The sequence below is a fragment of the Rhinolophus sinicus genome, chromosome 1, assembly GCF_057876585.1.
Source record: "Rhinolophus sinicus isolate RSI-liver-muscle chromosome 1, RSI-T2T, whole genome shotgun sequence".
NCBI classification, from domain to species: Eukaryota; Metazoa; Chordata; class Mammalia; order Chiroptera; family Rhinolophidae; genus Rhinolophus; species Rhinolophus sinicus.
In genome coordinates, this window is record NC_142501.1 from 76,749,192 (window position 1) to 76,768,754 (window position 19,563).

The 19,563-nt window shown below is 35.3% G+C and overlaps 1 protein-coding gene across 1 annotated transcript in view; it reads left to right on the forward strand.

The window, feature by feature from the left end:
* ACSS3 (acyl-CoA synthetase short chain family member 3) overlaps positions 1–19,563 on the forward strand; it is a 140,746-nt gene that overhangs the window by 93,620 nt on the left and 27,563 nt on the right. The window contains exons 9-10 of the mRNA XM_019751290.3: positions 7,822–7,925; positions 19,357–19,452. Of these exons, the coding sequence (XP_019606849.1) occupies positions 7,822–7,925; positions 19,357–19,452 (200 nt within the window). The remainder of the gene's footprint in view (positions 1–7,821; positions 7,926–19,356; positions 19,453–19,563) is intronic.

Here is a 19,563-nt window from a genome sequence, read left to right on the forward strand (position 1 = left end):
AAGAACTTGTTCAAAAAGAGCCAGAAAAATAAAATTCCAAATCACATGAAGAACTCTAATACTAGTAAAACCAACAGTTAGAACATGGATTCATTCCAGATGAGATTAATTTTGTAATACAGTCAAATCAAACCTGGAAAAGAAGTATGCGAAGGATGATCAAAATCATAAAGTAATGACTTTTACATTAAATTATTAAATATGTGGTAAGTATAAAAATTTTAAAAATGCGATGGAGGGTGTAAACTAAGTAAATAAATAAAAAGATCGGCAGAAAGACTCTAAAAAATTACAATGTAATATTGAGAAAACTACCCAGAATGCAGTACAGAGAAACAAAGAAGTAAAAACTCTGAAAGAACAGTTAAGAAACTTGGAGGAAAGAATAAGAAACTACAAATACATCTAATAAGAATTTCAGAAGGAGAGAATGGAAGAATTGCTAAAGAAATGATAGTTGAAAAGCCAACAGTTGAAAATGTTACAGAATTGAAGACAGATATGGATTCCAGACGCAGAGTATCATTTAAGTACTAAGCCGGATATATATAAGTCATTTGGAAATTGCAGAACATAAATTGAGACTATAGATAAAATCTAATAAACTATCAGAGAGAATCAACAGAACACCAAAGAGGAAAATTAAACTGATGCCAATAGATTTCAGATGACAGTTGTGAACGATCTTGCAAGTGCTGAGGGAGAACTGTCAAACTGAACTTTTTTATTGAAGAGTTAAGGCAAAATAAAAAAATGTTCATATGCGCAAAGCTAAAACACCTTAAAATCCAAACAGTTTCATGAAAGGAAAAATGCACGTGGAGGAATGCTGTGGGATACAAAAACTAGCATCTGCCAAAAATGATGAACTATATTGTTGAATTTATATGTTGAATTTATAGTTAGTATAATAATTATAATGGGATATTGTGTTTAAACTGAAGCCATAATTAATGTGATAAATAACAGTAACAAAATGGTGGAGTGTTTCTGCAAAAGGTCATTTGAATTTTCTGGTTGGGGGCATGGAAGTAGAAGAAAAAAGAATGCAGGAAAGATGGAGATAATCACAGGGATAGTGATGACAAAAAATAATAATGCTCTGTCATGTGAACTAGAAGTTGATGAGGCATCACTGAAATAATCCATTTGTATTTAACTTATGTCGGCACAAGTGAAAAGTAATTTTTGCTTGTTTGGTAGTTTATGGACCTTGAACAAAGTACTTATTTTAGTTTTCTTCTGCCCCTACTTTATTATCTGAAAATTCTTTACCAGAATTTATCTTTAGCATTTTATCCATTTCTGTGCAGCTTCCTAATATTTTGGACTAAAATTAATTTGGTAACATTACCATTTTTCTCTTTCACTTTTGCTTAATTTTTGGCTTCATTTGAGTCTTGAATTGTCATACTCAGTTTTATATAGAATTAGGGAAAGCTTTATAGGTCACATTCCTATTAATCTACCTCCCTTCTTTTCTACTCTGGATATTACATATTATCTTTTTGTTCATCTTTTTAGTATTATACATTTGTAGGTAGATTCATGTTGCATTGTGTTACCATGCTTAGAATATCACCCATATATTTAATTAGTCTAATCTAGGGTAGTACTATCCAATAAAACAGCTCAACAACATGGTAGTTAGTAGCCACATGTCACTACTGCACTCTTGACAAAGGATTTATATGACAGTTTTTTTTTAATTTTTAATGTCTTAATTTTTAATTGTTTTCAATTTTAATTTAAATTTTAAGTAGCCACAGGTGGCTAATAGATACCTTATTGTAAACTGCAGAAATAGGACATATGTAATTAATATGGGTAACCTTCAAAGAAAGAGTATGAAACTACTGTGAAAAAAAAGTGGCTAATTTTACTTATGTAAAATATATTTTTAAGCAAAAATATGTTTTTGAATTTTTCAATATGGGCATCTATTTCTTTGTATTATTAATAAAATAATTGAAGGTCTTTAATGAGAAATTTAACTGTTGAAAAATGTTTTTGTTCTTTTTTTTGCAAGCCATTAATTGCCCTTTAAAAAATAAGAACATTCATGCCCTTAGGCATGAGTTTATCTTTAAATTATCTTTTAATTTACCTTTTAATTATAGATTTACATTAAGATTGTTTTCTTTCAGTAATCATTTGGTTAAAAAATATCGATGACATAGCATGATTTTGTTTACTATGAGGAAATAGTAGTTAAATAATATTTAATTAAATACTTATGAAAAATTTAATATGATTTTGTTAGTCATGTCTTATTCTTAAATCTTATCTTTGTCTGTAATGTGTTTATGTTCATTAGTATTATACATCTAGAGTCTTTAATTGATAAAAAAAATAGTAACTTTGAGGCAGTTTCAGGAAGTTTAATACAAAAATAGATTGATAGTTTTTAGTGTATTTAGGAAAAGAGATCATCTATACTACTTTGACATTTTTCTAAATAATCAATGACTTCAAAATTTTTCCTCTTAGGAAATAGTAAAATAATTTTAATGGGAATGGAAAGGATTTTCTGACTTGCAAAGAAGCCAGATAGCACTTTTACCATTCTTTATGGAGTATCAACCTTTCTATTTTGCTTTTTAGTACCAGCATGAAAATTGCTACCATAATATTTATGTAATTAAAATCTCAGTAAAAAAGGAATAGAATCGTAATACAAAACCATGATAATAAATACTGTTTTCAGATATGTAATGCTAAAATTGTCCATCAGATAAGAACTCAGTGCTAATGTATGGTTTATTATTGTAATCAATTAATTAGTTAATTGTAGTTTCTTTGGCTGGGCAAACAATGACAAAAAATTAATTAAAACTTGTGAAAATGCTAGTCATATCAAGATATTGTTTCTTGATTAGCCAAAACTTATTTTGTATTCTGTGCTAACATTTTTTGACAATATTTTGCTTTGTTTTTATTAATAAATATTTTTGAAGTTTTAGATCTTCAGTTTTATATATAAACTAAACATGCTAGAGCTCTTTGAAGTAATCTGTGGCTTGATAGTTGATGAAAATGTGGCCTCTGATAGCTACAAAACTCTTCCTTTTGGTTTTTCTTTGCCTACACTGGTGGAATCAACCAAAACTATCATTTGATACATTTTAATACAGATGATCTAAATGCATAATATTCTTTTTTTTTTTTTTTTTTCAAACAGAAAACTACTGGAAATTTATTTCTGCTCTTAAAGATAAGTTTGGGACTAAAACTTACTTTCATACATGTGCTATTGATAAAGAAAGGAGGTAGAAAATATGAGGTCAGACAATTAAGTTCCTGAACTCATCCTAGGAAAAGTGCTACATGCCTCATTGCTGAATATCACTATGGTCACCTTTGAAGTACTCCCCTTGGGAAGCCAGTGCCTAGTCCACCCTTCAAAGTAATTTTGGAACTCTTTTTCTGGAAGGACCATCAGAGCTGTTGTCATATTACCCTTGATGTCCTGGATGTCATCAAAATGTCTTCCTTTCAATATTTCCTTTATCTTTGGGTAAAGAAAGAAGTCGTTGGGGTTCAGATCAGGTGACTAGAGAGGGTGTTCCAACACAGTGATTTGTTTACTGGCTAAAAACTCCCTCACAAACAGTGCTGTGTGAGCTGGTGCATTGTTGTGATGCAAGAGCCATGAATTGTTGGCAAAAAGTTCAGGTCGTCTGACTTTTTCACACAGCCTTTTCAGCACTTCCAAGTAGTGAATTTTGTGAAGTATTTGTTCAGTTGGTACAAATTCATAATGTATAATCCCTTTGATATCAAAAAAGGTTAGCAACATCGTTGCATCAAGTTCTCAAATTTAATTGTCAGACCTTGTATACAGTATGCTCTAGAACATGTTTACCTATTCAGTGATATACAAAGAATAGTTCCTTTTGTTGGTCGGTAGGATAACCATGTTTGTTTGAAACCTCCTGCAGTCATAAATGGCAAAAATAGAACAAAATCCCTAGTATGTACATGTGTGTGTATTCTTTCTGTTCTTCAAATTTCCTATGATATTACACACAGCAATATGACATTTTTAACTTAATCTAAATTATAAAGCATGTACCCATTTTCAGCCATGAAAAGTGTCAGTCTGGTACAATTTGAAGAAGCACAAAAGCAGTGGAACTACAGTGATTTTCATTTAGTCTTTCCTGCTCAACAACTTATATGGATACCTGTGTTTTCCTCCTAATCATGTTTTCTTAAATTTCACTTTTATTTCATATTATTTGAGCATTTCATTTTTGTGTTTGTTTATGTGTTGGATTTATTTTTCCAATGCCGTACAAAACATTTCTAAAGGGATCTTCAAGGTAATAATAATAGGTCCTATTGCTCAGGCCTCCTGACTAACCCTGTTTCCACCTCTGCCTCCTTTCCTAGGGTGGCCAGGGCTTGGGTCCTCACTTCTCCAGTGAGGGCCACAGCCTCCCAAAGCCAGGTCCCTGGGCTCCTGCCCTGCCCTTCTTTCCACTGTCCACACTACTGCCAACGGTGTATTCCTAAAGCAAACTCTTACTGTGCCACTCTCCTATTGACAATCCTTAATTGGCTTTAATTAACTTCTCACTGTCTTCATGATGAAACCCAAATTCCTTAGAATGCTCTACAAGCCCTCTCATGCTGGGGCCCAGGCCAGCCTCTCCCAAGAGGTTACTCACCAGAGTGAATGATCCACACTGTTCAAATCGTTTCTTAACAAAGACTACTAATGGGTTCTTTTCTGATCTGACATTTGAAATTATGCTTCTCTGTCTTTACCAGGACATTTACATTTTACCTTTGGTACTTACTTTGTTAACGAATGGCTCCTAGATATGTAACTTTGGAAATGTAGTTGGAAAATATGCCACTAGGCGGCTACTCAAACAATATTTTTGACAGTGCATTGCACCATTAGCTGAAGTCCTACAACTATGCCAAATTATTAAACAAAACCAAACCCAACCCAAAAATTTGCAAAATTGTTGTGATGATAGTCTTCTTATAGAAGCATTGATAGATTATCTTTGCTGCATTTATTGGCACTTGCATACCCATGCATGTACATGCACACAGATTCAAGTTGAAATAAATTATTAACATAATGGTTTGAAGAGGAATTGTGTATACAGTATTAAATTAAAATTTTTCGTCATCCTGCTGCTTCTTCAGAAAGTTGTGTTCTATTATAACTCTGCTCTGTCCCATCTGGTCCCCATTAGTACCACTGTGGCTATTGAGCACCTGAAATGTGGTTAGTCCAAAATGAGACTAGCTATGAAAAAAGACTGTAAACTTTTTCACTAATAACTTTTATGTTTATTACACATTGAAATAATATTTTCATTTATTTGGTTTACTAAAATACATTTTTAAATTAATTTAACCTCTTTCTTCTTACTTTTCTGAATGTAGCTACTAGAAAATTTTAAACTACATATATTTCTTGCATGTGTACCTCACATTATATTTCAGTTGGACGATACTGATCTAGGAATCTTCATGGATTCAATTACTCATTCAAAAAAAATAAGATGTTGCAACAAGGTAATTTTATGTCCTGAATATCTTTACATTAGCAGATGATGATCCTTTTTTGTCAGAAAATGTGTAGAGCAGTAACATTACATTGAGTATTTTACGCAAATTTACTACGGCCTTCTTTCACACCCTTATGTATAGATAACCTCATCTGTAGATGAAAATTATCACAAATAATTTTCAAGTTGTAGCACTTCAAGTATAGATTCCATTTATCAGTGATTCATTTATACATAAAAAATTAACACATTTTCAACCTCTTGTTTGCAAGGAGGATTTTCTGTAGAATTATTAAACTCATCTTTTTCCACTCCTGAGGCCAAACTGTACCTTTGGGGTCATGATTATTTATAAAAGTTAGGGAGGATGTAAAGTTGATCCCTTGAGAATTTCATTGTTCTGTTTAATTATTCATCTTCTATTAAAGTTAATGCTATTTGTAACCTCTTCTTTTCTCTCTCCAGCAACTTTAGTCAACAAGTCACAGACTTCCTCTCTATTCGCGACTGCTATCGACCTTGAGTGGTTTTTATTATCTTGATGATAAATTCTTCTATCAAGGCACTTTTCCATTGTCTTTCAATATTAGATTCTCATCTACCATAAACTCTATCATTCCTCAGAACAGACACATTTTAAATATCTCGAAGTTTGAAATTGCCTTCTCACAGCGATAGCCTCTTTTTCTGATTTGACAGTACTTTTGCTTTCACTTTTTTTTTTCTTCTGAGACTTCTAAGTCTCTTACCCCACTACTTTTCCTGGTATTTTTCTCCATCATGGTTATTCCTACCTTACTTCTCCATTTCTCTTGCCTATTCTAAACTTTCCCAGACATCCCTTTTAGCATTGATTTTCCCTTCTTTTGTGTACTACGCCCAACCTGTGCTATGTGCTATCTGTACTTAGCCTTCTAGACTAATAATTGAGTTTATGAAAACCAAGTGGCTACTTTTCAGTTCTTTTAGGTTATACATTTAAAATTTCCTAAGACAGCCAGAACTTTTCTCTCTTCAAGTGACAGTTCCTTTGTCACTTTCCACACTCTCACAAGACAACGTGCTTCTTTTACTCAGAAGAATGAGTCAAGCTGATATAAATTTTGCCAGCTCCCCACTTCTGTACTTCATCTTTCTAAACTTCTAGAAATGTTTAAGTACCTAACATTCCCAGGTATTTTAACTGGTATTCAGAAATAAAGATGAATGCTCCTAAGGAGCTCACAGTCCATTATGGGAAATAAAAATAAGTAAATAAATAAATAAAGTAAATAAGTCGTTATAGATTGAGATTGTTATAAACATAACAAAGACAGGAAATGCATGTTGTTAGAGCATAGAGGTGAGAATATTTGAACCTCCATGAATTTTCAAGAGATGATGTAAGTTAAGGGAATGGTAAGAAATCTTCTGTTAACTGTATTACCTTGTTCAGGATGGGTAGGCAGGTTTTCATTTGTGTGATTGTTCTTTTACTGTCATGATGAATTAACTCTTCATACACACATTCTTTTTTTTTTTTTTTTTTTGGACAGGTCATGGGGCATTGAGAATGGGAGAAAAATAGTCATTCTCTCAATGAACCACCAGTAATGTCACCTCAATTCTATTTTTTCTATTTCATTCTTTTTATTTCTTGAGATGGTTCTCCCTGCCAAAGATTCTTCACCTCCCTTAGTAACCTTGTATTCCTTTTGATAAGAACCTTTTTAACCTAGAAGGCCATAATGACATTTATTTTTTAATCACTGATCTTTCCTTTGTATGTTCTTGGAATAGGGGAAATATGTGCTTGAAACCAGGGTAATCTTTACCAAAGAACTTGTGAGAAGAAACAAGTATATCATATTTATGAGCATATTGGTTGTCTTAGCTGATATCGGAGAGTGTATTTTTGTTTATAGACCTAAGTAGAATACAGCAATCAAACTTGGAGCTAAAATTATCACAATGTCAGGGTGGAAAATGTTTTTCATCTTTGATCATTAGATGAATATGACAGATACAAAGATCAACTCAATTGCTCTTTTGAGAACTGAAAAGATAGATGTAGCTGTGAATTCTGCTTTTGAAGTACCTCTCTTCAATGCTGTGGTGTGCATTTTGTTACATTTGGGTCAAACCAAGTAATTCCTCTCACCATTTTACCATATGATATATTGGTAATATGGCTTTTGCCTCTGAGCATATTAATGTGGTTAGATTTTACAATGTTTAAAAGCATGTGGATGACATTTAGATTTATTTTGAAGGAATAATTTGAATTTACTCTCCCTCTTATATTTAGGTTCAAAACATTATTTGTGGCTGGAGAACGATGTGATGTGGAGACCCTGGAATGGTCCAGAAAAGTCTTCAGAGTGCCCGTCCTAGACCATTGGTGGCAAACTGGTGAGCGTTTCCCATGCATGTAGATAAGTGTTGCAGAAATGCTCAAAGACACTGCAACAACTGGAGGAAATTGTGAGCTCTGACCAGAGGCACAAACTCAGGATTCTGGTGGTCCTGGTTTCAGCAGAAATAAGCAAGTCTTTAATTATCCTATTGTTAAAAACATCTTCACAAGTGACGTTGATGCCACCTTTCTCTTGGTCTCTAGGTATAAAGCACCACAAATGTCTTTCGCTTCTCCTCCTCTTTGTTTCCTCTACCCAGTAAGTTACTAAGTCTCAGATTTTCCTTTGAAGTGTCTGTTGGAATCATCCTACCATCAGAACTTCCTGTTGCCTTTGAGCTGTGGCAGCCTCATTATCATCTGCCCTGGTTTAAATTATCCTCATTACTCATTTCTGTTCTGTCTGCTTTCCTATACACACAGCACACTGCTCCAAGAGTAATTTTTTTCAAGCACTGTTTCTCTCATAGGATTTCCTGTGGTTCTCTGGTTCTCTTCTTGTGTTCTAGAAAATTGAATCTTCTTCGTAGGATTAAAGGCAGAAAAATGTATTTTCCCCCTCCAGAACACACACATACACACACACACACACACACACACACACACACACACACACTTTATTTACTTATTTGGTTTATTATTTATTTTCCTTCCACTGAGTGATTTTTGGGAAACAAATTGTTATATTAAGTAGATAGAATATGAACTTTGGTACAAAACAAAAACGAACAAACAAAAACCACCTTTCTCCTGCTTTGTTTGAGGGATGATGGTATACACATGTGAAAGTAAGTAGATGATCTAGAATTTGTTTTCCTCCTAAGTGTACGGATGTTGTTGGATTTTCCTCTGAACCACAGAAAATAGCTATGAGCTATGAGAGCCTTGTGCCTTCATGTCCATATTTCAGTTCATTTTTACTTAGATCAAATTTTGTTCTACTTGGAACAAATCAGATCAACCTTTTTATATTAGTGTTATCTGAATTCCCGACTTCTGAGCAACTGGGGCATAGTATCAAATTTGGATTAAATAATTAATAACGTTTCTTTGCAAAAATTAGGTCCGGTTTTAAAAATGATTAGAATCTAGAACACGTGAGTGACTAAAACTGAAATTTACTGTTTGATAGTCAGAACAGCTTGATTCTGATAATTTATACATTTTTCTTGGATATTGCTCTTTGGAAAAATGTGTTTTCTATGTCCTCTGTAATATAAAATAAACGATCAGGACAGAATATACGTTCCTTAGATAAGATGAAAATAAGAAAGAATTTCCATTCCCTTTAGTTTGATTTGTTAAGGGAGAAATTTCTTATTTGAATTTAGATTTGTAACTATTTAGGAGATAAGACTGAGTTGGGAGAAAGAGCAATGCTATGTATAGAAATATATAAGAGCAAGTAAAGAATTATTGCCTCTGCAAGGAAGAGTATTTATAGAATTGATGCATGCCCTGTTCACCAGGAAAGTTCTAACAGTTATTTCTTGAGAAGAAAGATAAAAATGTTTTGTCTACTTTGAGATGGTTTTCCTTTCCTGGTCAAAATGGAAAGGTTGTTTTTAACAAAGAAGTGACTTTGCAAAAGAGTTTTGGTTTTTCCTCCTTAAAGGTGACTGTGCCGAAGCTTGTTGAAGGAAACCAACACATTAATAAATAAAATTATGATTATTTTCCTTTGTATTGATATATTTGTGCATAACAGCCTGTGCGGATGTATGTAGTTAGTGCATTCAGGCTGACACAAAAGCTCACTGAAGCTTGAGAAACAAGCATATGAGGTCCCCTGGTGGGTACTAAGTTTCATGTGAATTCAAAATTTTTCTTTAATGTATTGTTGAGAAGGAATTAATAGTCACATTATGCCAATGTGCTGTCACTTTAATCAGATTTGAATGGCTGCTCATTACTGTGGAAAACATAGTGGATTTCTACTAACAATGACAAATTCTTTCCATCCCCCCCCCCACATTCAATTGTATAGAATTTGATATTGTATCCAATTACAGTACAGAAATGCATGCATATGTATACGTGGGTAGGTAGATAGCTAGCTACTTAGGTAGTTTTGTAATTTATAAAAGACATTCATCCTAGGTGATGCATGTGTCAGCTACTAACAAAAATCTAGTTAGAATCTTTATTCATTTGCATAGAAGAAAGCAATTCATTATTTTCAATATTGTATTTTGTGGTAAGTAATTGTGAAGTGATACTGAAGTTTAATATTTGCAACCCTTCACCTTTCTTAAGGTAATATCAAATTTATCTTAAGGTGATATCAAATTAATATCACCTTATTAAAGGTGAAAAGATAAGTACTCTGTAGGTTATTCTTAACTCTTAGGAAAAACAGAAAAGTTCAATATTTCTATCACATTCATGAATTTCCTAATGTTTTGCATATCAAATAGATGTTAGAACACTTCCCCAAGAGATATGCCAGTAAAAATTGGATAACAGCTGAGGAAATGTTAAACTTTGGCCAAAGGAACACTTTTCTTTATTTCAAATTTCAAGTTTTCTACAAGGTTTCTCTTTCTTGTTATTGAATTAGAAATTGATTTTTTATACAATTGCACTCTATTATGAGCCTTCCATACAATATATACTTTATGGATTTTCTCTCTGATTAAATTAATATATGTATACACATGAGCTGTTTAGAAACTGTGACGTATAATTTGAATTAGTAAGGGATATGGTAAGTAACTAAAATGTATGAATAAAAATTGATTCATTCCTGTGACTTGGATTATAAGAAGATACACTGCAGTCAATCCATTTTATTACCATGTTGGTTGTGTTACACAAGTGAAATTTGTATTAGCAACAACACCTTTCCCGTGACCAACATCCTCTTTTGGTCCATTAATATTAACTTTGTCTGAATTGAATAGTATCTAAGATTCTGAATTGAGAACTAATCTGTGGAAAATTCAAGAACAGATCGATTCCTCACAGGAGCATTTTAATAAGGGATTGTTGTCCCTGTTCAACACCACTGAAACGTTATGAGGTGTGACAATTAAGTTTGTGAACTCATCCTACAAAAAGTGCTACATACCTCATTGCTGAATATCACTGTGGTCACCTTCGAAGTACTCCCCTTGGGAAGCTGTGCACCGAAGCCAGAACCTAGTCCACCCTTCAAAGCAATTTTGGAACTCTTTTTCTGGAATGGCCATTAGAGCTGTCATTATATTACCCTTGATGTCCTGAATGTCATCAAAATGTCTTCCTTTCAATATTTCCTTTATCTTTAGGTAAAGAAAGAAGTCATTGGGGGCCAGATCAGGTGAGTAAGGAGGGTGTTCCAATACCGTTATTTGTTTACTGGCTAAAACCTCCCTCACAGACAATGTTTTGTGAGCTGGTGCATTGTCATGATGAAAGATCCATGAATTGTTAGTGAAAAGTTCAGGTTGCCTGACTTTTCACACAGCCTTTTCAGCACTTCCAAATAGTAAACTTGGTTAACTGTTTGTCCAGTTTGTACAAATTCATAATGATTAATCCCTCTGATTATAAAAAAAAATTAGCAACATCAGTGCAACAAGTTCACGAACTTAATTGTCAGACCCTGTAAGCCCTTGCTTAGGATTGTAATGAATGTAAACATTTAGTGCTCTCATGAAGGAAATTGGTCTTGCTAAGTTTAGATAGGTGGATTGTAGCTATGTGATTCATAAATCTGGATAATAAATAAATTATTGTCATTCACCCAGATGTCTTATATTCATAGTAATTTACCCGTAAGATAATTGAAAACATCTAGATGATTGATAGAGTTTTTAATTTTCTTATTTACAAGGAGAGAGATAAACAGAGATGCTACAATCATAATTTAATAAAGGAACATTAAGGTTATAGATAATTGTTCTATTAAGATATGGTAATTCATGTGCAAAAATTAAACAGACCAAACATCATTATCCTGAGGTATACAGTCACTAGATAATACACGGTAGTGCTATAGATAATTTTAGTACTAAGAGAAGCTTTTTCAGAAATCAGACAGGGAGCACTATTTTAGAAAGGAAGAACTGTCAGTTCAGTGCACTGTGTCCTTTGTAAAAATTCTCCTCTGATTTAGGATGACTGTAAATGAATTGTTTTTCTTATGAGTAAATGACCAAGTACCAAAAAAAAAAAAAAAAAAAAAAAAAAAAGATTCCTTAAATTTCAGAGACTAACTACTAAAACGTAAGCACAGTAGAACTTATTCCTTTTTGATGTTTCTTTCTTTTATTTCTCTCTTCCCTCTGTCCCTGCTGCCTTCCCTTTTGTCCTCTCCCTCCCTCCCTCCTTTCCTCCTTCCTTCCCTCCTTCCTTTCCTTTTCTTCCTATTTATTATATGATATGGTACTGGTTTAGAAATGATTACAACAAAACAGCTCGATGTCCCACTTTTTAATGTTATTTAATCCTAGGTAGAAACACTTTATTCCTTCACTTGCTATCAGTTAGTTAATTAAAGACAATGGCTACTAAGTTAGAATATTCAAGTTCCACAATGGCTTTTATGAGGGACAACTTGGTAAAGGATTTTTGATCAAAAGAATCCATGATTCTGCTTGCTGGCAGGGCATACCTGTGTGATTCCCACCGGAAGATATAGAGCTTACATTGAAAGTGTTTTAAATGTCCTTATGCCCAAGTAGTGATAAAGTAATTGAAATGACCTAATAATCTCCAACTTGACCATGATTTTGTCGGTTTATTCGTTTTGTTTCCATCACTTCAATGGAGGACAAAAATTCTTCACATAATTTTTAAAACCCTAACGAGGGTATAATGCAGGGTCTCTTGTCCCGCTCCCCGCACAAGAATGCAGGATATGGTGAGGCCAAAAAGGAACAACAACGGAGACATAGATAAGGGAGTCATACCACTATATTCTTGATGGAGGCTGGTCGAGACACAAAAACAAACATCCGCCAGTACCCCAACGAGGGGTCTTCCTGCACCCCTGTCTCACTGGTAGCCAGGAGAGACACAGGAAGTAGGATCCACACAATCTGCAATCCGCCATCTGCTTGCTAACTGCACTTGCTAGCCGTGGTCTACCCTCCGCTTCTCTGCCACCCAAGCAACCATCCCCCTTGCTAGCGTAGCCACGGCAATTATGTTAGTGGCTAATGGCCAACCAGTAACATCTAATGGCCACCCAGCCACAGCAGATGGCCATCTGATCACAGCTGATGGCCATCTAATAACCTAGCCAGCACCTTTCCACGTGAGGCCAAGAGCCTGGAAACTGCTCTCTGGGACACTGTCCCTACAGAGGGATTTCAATGAGAAAACATGGTCACCTAATGGATTGAGACATTGGTAATAATAGAAGTTATTGATCTTACTTTATCTGCCTTAAGCCTTCTTTGCTGAGTTCTTATATCTTGGAGTAATCACAGTATTCCTCTCCCTGTTTGAACTGCGGCGGTTTTAATTGCAGTTGCCAGTTCTGAAGTAACTATATTCTGTTTATAGCCTAAACCCTCCTCCGTTGAGGAGGAATCTGATAATTCTGGATTTTATTAAAGTGGACCCTAAGGCTCCAGTAAATTCAGTCATGCCAGTTTTTAAATCAAAATCATTGATCCTAAAAGCACACAAATCCTAATACCATGTTATTAAAATGTGTCAAGTCTCCTTGACATGATAATCTTTATTTTTGCAGTTTGGTAGGATGTATTTCCTTAGCAGGGACAACTGGGGTAATAGTTTTAAGTATTGGTTAAAAATTGGTTAGGCTGACACAATTCACCTTACCCTGAGGTTTATCTGGAAAAGATCCATTGGTCCAGGATTTTTAAAAGACAGTGATACATTTATAAGAATCAAAACCACAAAATGAAGTAATTAATTAGCATTTAATAACAATTATCTTAAGCAGAGCTCTCTATGGGAAATGATACAGGCTCAAATATAGTGCTGTTATTCCTCCTAAATAGACTAATTGTGAACACTTAACCTGGATTTGGGGATTCGATAGCTAGGGCATCAAAGTTTAAGCCAGTTTTGTTTGTTTGTTTGTTTGTTTGTTTTGTATCCTATTCCTCTGACATTCCACTTTCATGCATTGGAGTTGATACACTTATTGCAGAAAGGTTTCAGTTTGTCAATCTGCAGTTCTAAATTTTGTCTACAATAGGGAATTTTCTTCATCCCTGGAATTCAACATTGAAAGCTTTATGGCTCTTGTTATTTCTGTCTTTTTTTTTTAAATATTTTACAACTCCATGCTAGATGTTCTAACTTAAATGCATTAGCTTGTGCCCCTTGCAAAATCCTGCATATTTTCCTGCAAAATCACTTCCTAGGGCTAATGCATGAGAGGCTCTATATGGCTGACATGACAATGAGGAAAGCATCTTCTTGGTGACTTTATCTTTAGGACTAATTATTTAGGACCTGTTCTCTGGTTTGGGTGCCAGTATCCACCAGCAAACATTCCTCTGGCTGCAGACCTTGGAGTAAAATATTTCTTGTTCAACCAAATGCTGCCTTCGTAGGTTTTATTTTTTAAATTCTTTGTCATCCCCTGCTTCTTGGTTTTACTTAATAATTTCTGAGTCCATCAAATTTGGGCTATGATGGTAGGGTTTCATTAAAATGCATGCCTATATTTTCAAAGACCATGGATTGAACTAGACTTTTGAAATGCACATTGGAACTCAAAGGGCTGGGTTGGACTGGACTGGCAGTGCCATTGCCCCATGAACTGGGTTATCCAGGATATATCTTATTTTATGCTCCTTTCAAATGGTAGAATGCAGTCTTTAGTAATATGAATGAATCACTACTTCTGCATTTTTTCTTTTCTCAATGTAATGGTCAAAGGTAAATGTATCCTTTTTTTCATTCATGGAAACAAAAATTTATATTAAACATGAGAAGTTGTGATTGGCAGAAAACAGTTATATAGATAGTGTCATCTCAGCTACATTGAGCTAGGAAAGCTGACAGTATCCATCTGGTGAGAGAGGAAGAAGTCCTCATGTCATCTTTGTTGCCTGGCAACCACTTTTTTTCTTTATTCATTTAGAGCAGTCGTCATTATTTAAAGTAGGTAATTTTTACTGATAATTTGAGAAGCAGGAGCTTAGAGGCAAGCTATGTGAACTTGGTTTGTGGAAGGAATAATCTTTTGTCAAATGTAAGGGGGGCTTGATGAAGCTTTCTCTTTTTGAAAGTGAGTCACTGTTTACTGTTAATCCATCTGAAAATGCATTCTCCAAGTCAGATAGTAGTCATTGAATCAGACATTTTGTATTACAATGTAGAAATCAGCATTACAATGTAGAAATAACTTCAAGTTGGGTATTTTTCAAGTACGATTATTATACATGAAGTAGGATAGGTATAATTGCGTCTTAGGATCTCTATTTGTGCTCATTATTATATCAGTGATAATGTTTTGACAAGAGATGAAACACTGGGAAATCGATTAATAATATAAAGTTGGTTTGGTCCTTGAAATATCATCTATTCAACTCCTGTGCCCTTGGCAAGAATCACACTTAATCTACTTTAGAAAAATGAAAATATGTCATGTTTTTGTAGATTTTTACAAGAAAATAAATTCTTAAACCCTCTCTTGACAAACCTTACTGTCTGGAAATTTGATTTCCTCCTGTTGCATATAAACTCCTGTATTGTGTGGGTCTGTCAGTCCCACCAACTTGTCCCAATTCCTCTTTTGCTGTGAGTTCTAATTTGGAAAACAACAGGTGACTATTCTTAGAAAAGCAAGGTGGGTAGTGAAAAGTGACGCTGAATCCTAATAGGATTGTGTTTAAATTCTGGGTCAAGCATTTCCTCTTGTAGCCACAGGCAAGTGCTTGATCTGCTCCTGCTTTTTCTATGAGCTTGTAGAAAGCTCGAAATGAAGTGAAATATGTACAGACAATGCAGCAGAATTCCTGGCCTATAGTAACACTCAATAAATAGTGTTTTCTTTTCCGTTCCTTTCTGTGCATAACCCTTCATGAATGTAACGGCCATTTTAGCATCCTGGCCTGTAGAAAATCCAGACTCAAGAAAATGTGGAACGTAGGCACTCAATTTATAGATGAGAAAAAGTAATCATAGTTTAATTTCCCATAGTCAAGTAGCTAATTAAGATTACAACTAGAACTCTTGTTGTTCTGTATTGTCCAGAGTCCTCTCCATATGTCTTATCTTATGCCTTCATTAATTCAGCATTCTTATCTAATTCGACTGCAGGTTATTTATGAGTTTCTCCACAGTCAGAGGCAGTGTGCTTGTGAGGGAGTAGGATAAGACCAGTGTCTCACAGTTTGAATTAATGGTCTGCTTCCAGTACAAAAAGTTAGGCTGCTTTGAATTAAGTATTTTAAACTGTAATCGCACCATCTCGTGAACACAAAGATTAAATTGATTTTCTTTCACTGGTACATCGTACTTTTTCTGCTTTCTTCCTGCTACCACCATTCATGTTATTTATAGCTCACTGTGTAGATTCCGAGGTGGAGAGAATGGTTTCTTTACAAATTGCTTCTATGCCCATCATGATGCAGTGATTAATATGACTCAGTGGTACTGGGCTGCTGAATTGATTTATTTCCAGAACTTCAGCTCTCTGCATGGGCCACCAACCTCTAAATCCATATTGCTTAAATGTAGAATTTCTAACACCACAGTGGGGGGCAGGATGGCAGATTTCCAGCTGCACCAGGAGCTCTTATTAGAGCTGCACTTGTGAACCTGCCACCATGTTCTTCCCCTTAACCCTCACTTGCATTGTCACTTCTTTCTGTGTTATCTCTTATTTGCAAGTCAAAACCTTGGGGCTCTTTCCCCATATCCAAACAATCACCAACACTTTTTGATTCTGAGTCTGACTCAGATTTGGTCTCATCTTCCACTACCGCTCACCTGCGTCAGAACACCACCATCTCACTGATACCTCGCTCTGGGTGGAAATCCTCAGCTTGGTGCTGCAGTTTGCAGCTGAAGACATTTTTCTAAAATGCAATTCTGACCAAATTGCTTCTCCTGAAACCCCTGGCGTCTCCCCTTGTTCCTAAAGTAATACCCAAATTCTTTAACATGGCCCAGGAAACAGTTGAGGGTCTGCCTCTGCTTAGCTCTCTCATGGTTTCTTTTTATCACTCTTAAACCCACCACCCCAAGCATTGCTCTGCTGAATAACTTGGAGTCAGTCCCTTCATGGTCTAACTTCTCCACCTCTGAGCACACTGCAATTTCTGGTTGGCACATTTTTCCACCCTGAACACTCCCTTCCCCTCAAAAAAATGCCTTTCAGGGAGTAGGATATAGTCAATAAATATTTATTGAAGGACTGACCTTTGAATATCATTCTTGGAATAAGAAAAGATTGTTAACAGAATTACAACAGTAACATACAGTCTTTTTCTTTTTCCCTGAATCCTGTATTTATCCTGCAGTCTGGTTCATTATGGGATTGCATTCTGCGATTTGCTATTTGCTTTTTTTAAGAACCCTGATTTTAATAATGGAAACTGGAGACTAAAATCATGTAAGAAATATGTATTTACTAGTCAGCAAACATTTCCTGAGCATAAAATGTCAGGGACTATACTTTTTCAAGCACAAATGATTTTCAAGCACACAGGAAGAACCTGATTTCAACAGCAGGCTAGGAGAGTATTTTTGTATAATTATACGTACAATTAATTTTGAGAATTACACTAATTGTTTTTTGAAAGATTTTGTAATATTTTTAATGGTGAGCATCCCAATTTATCTATTACTGTGTAAAAAAAACAACAACTTCAAAACCTAGTAGTGAAACAGGGCCCGGTTGGCACCCCATAGTAGAGGCCTCTCCACATCCCCGGCCTTACCTTTTCTGACCTATAGCTTAACAATAGATCGTCCCCCCGCAGCTTGAGCTTGAAATGTCCTCTGTCCCACCCAGTTCCCTGTTTTAGAAAATTACCCCGAAACTTATGATTAACACCTGCAGGCTTACTGATCACAATCTCTATGGTCTAGCATTCTTTCCAAGCTAATCCCATCATTGTTCCTGGGTTCCTGACTTCACCAGAGAATCACATGGGCAGAGGGAAGGCTCCATGCAGACCCTGGAAACTATCATGTAGCCTTTGGAGGAATACCCAGATTTCCTTTAAATACCCCCAGCTGGACCGAGAATGTTGAGGCAGTTTTTGGAGGTGCTAATCTGCTGCATTCTCAGAACAACCCCTTCCCCCCCCCCCCCCACTCTGATAATAAATGCTTATTCTACGACTCAACTCCTGTGTTGGGTCTATTGGCTGAGCGGCGCAGGCAGCACGAACGCCGGACTCATTTGGCCTCTGGTTTCAGTACCTTAAAACAACAACCGTATCTCATGATTTTGGGCATCAGGAGTGTGGGCAGAGATCAGCCAGGTATTTTTGTGCTCCAAGTACTGTTGATGGAGACAACTCAGACAGTTGAATGGTGAACAGGCTGGTCTGGTGGGTCCAAGATGGCGTCACTCTCCTTCCTGGAAATGGCTGGAGGGCTGGACTCAGCTGGGACTGTTGATGGAAATCCCTGCAAATGGAATTTTTATCTTGGAGGATTCAGAGTAGTGGGCTGGATCTTACATGGCGCCTCGGAGATTCCAGAAGCAATGTTCTAAAATTCTAAAGGACTGTCCCCTAGCAATAATGTATCTCTTATAAGAATCCACACTGACAAGAGATGAAGCAGTTAGAGTTTTGTTGTTGGGGTTCTTGTTTGTTTTTGTTTTACCTGGCAGGTACTAGAGCCATTGGAAGGCACATTTGTAGGGTCTAGAGTCATCTATTGACAAGTTGCTGAGAGGTTTTAAGGTGTTCAGAAATGTAGTGAGTGAACTTCAGATGATTGGAGTGTCCCTATTGATAAACTAAAGTTGAGAAGAGGATTCCCACCCAGCTTGTTGTTGAGTTGTAGGAGATCTTTATATATTTGGATATCAGCCCCTTATCGGAGGTGTTGTTTGCAAATATCTTCTCTCATTCGGTCAGTTGTTGATGGTTTCTTTTGCTGTGCAGAGCTTTTTAGTTTGATATATTCATTTATTTTTGCTTTTACCATCCTTGTCTTTCGTTTTTAACATGTGTTGTAAAACTCTGGCAGTCACATAAAGAATTCTCCATTCTTTATGCCTGGTGATCCACACTGAGAACACTAGAGAGGTCTTTCTTTTCTTTAAGAGAAGCTATACTATATATATTATTCTAAATTCAGGCTCTTAAGTTATAAAAATGTTGATATGGTATAAATATCTAGATTTTTAAATAATGCATTTGTGCTATTTAAGTAGTCCTCATGCAATTGTGTTCTGTCACAAACTCAGGGAAGAGGTATAGTGAGCATACTGAAGAAATCATGATTTCAAGTTGAAACATTCAATGATAAATAATATTTATTTTTTTCCAGAGACTGGATCCCCAATTACAGCATCATGCATTGGATTAGGTAATTCTAAAACACCTCCTCCAGGACAAGCAGGAAAAAGTGTTCCAGGATACAATGGTGAGAAATGACTCTGATTATTTAAAATATGCAATGTTAATAAATTTGGTATTTTTTGTATATAGTGTGAATCCTATCACATGAAACATACTAGGTGCTTAGTAATTATTT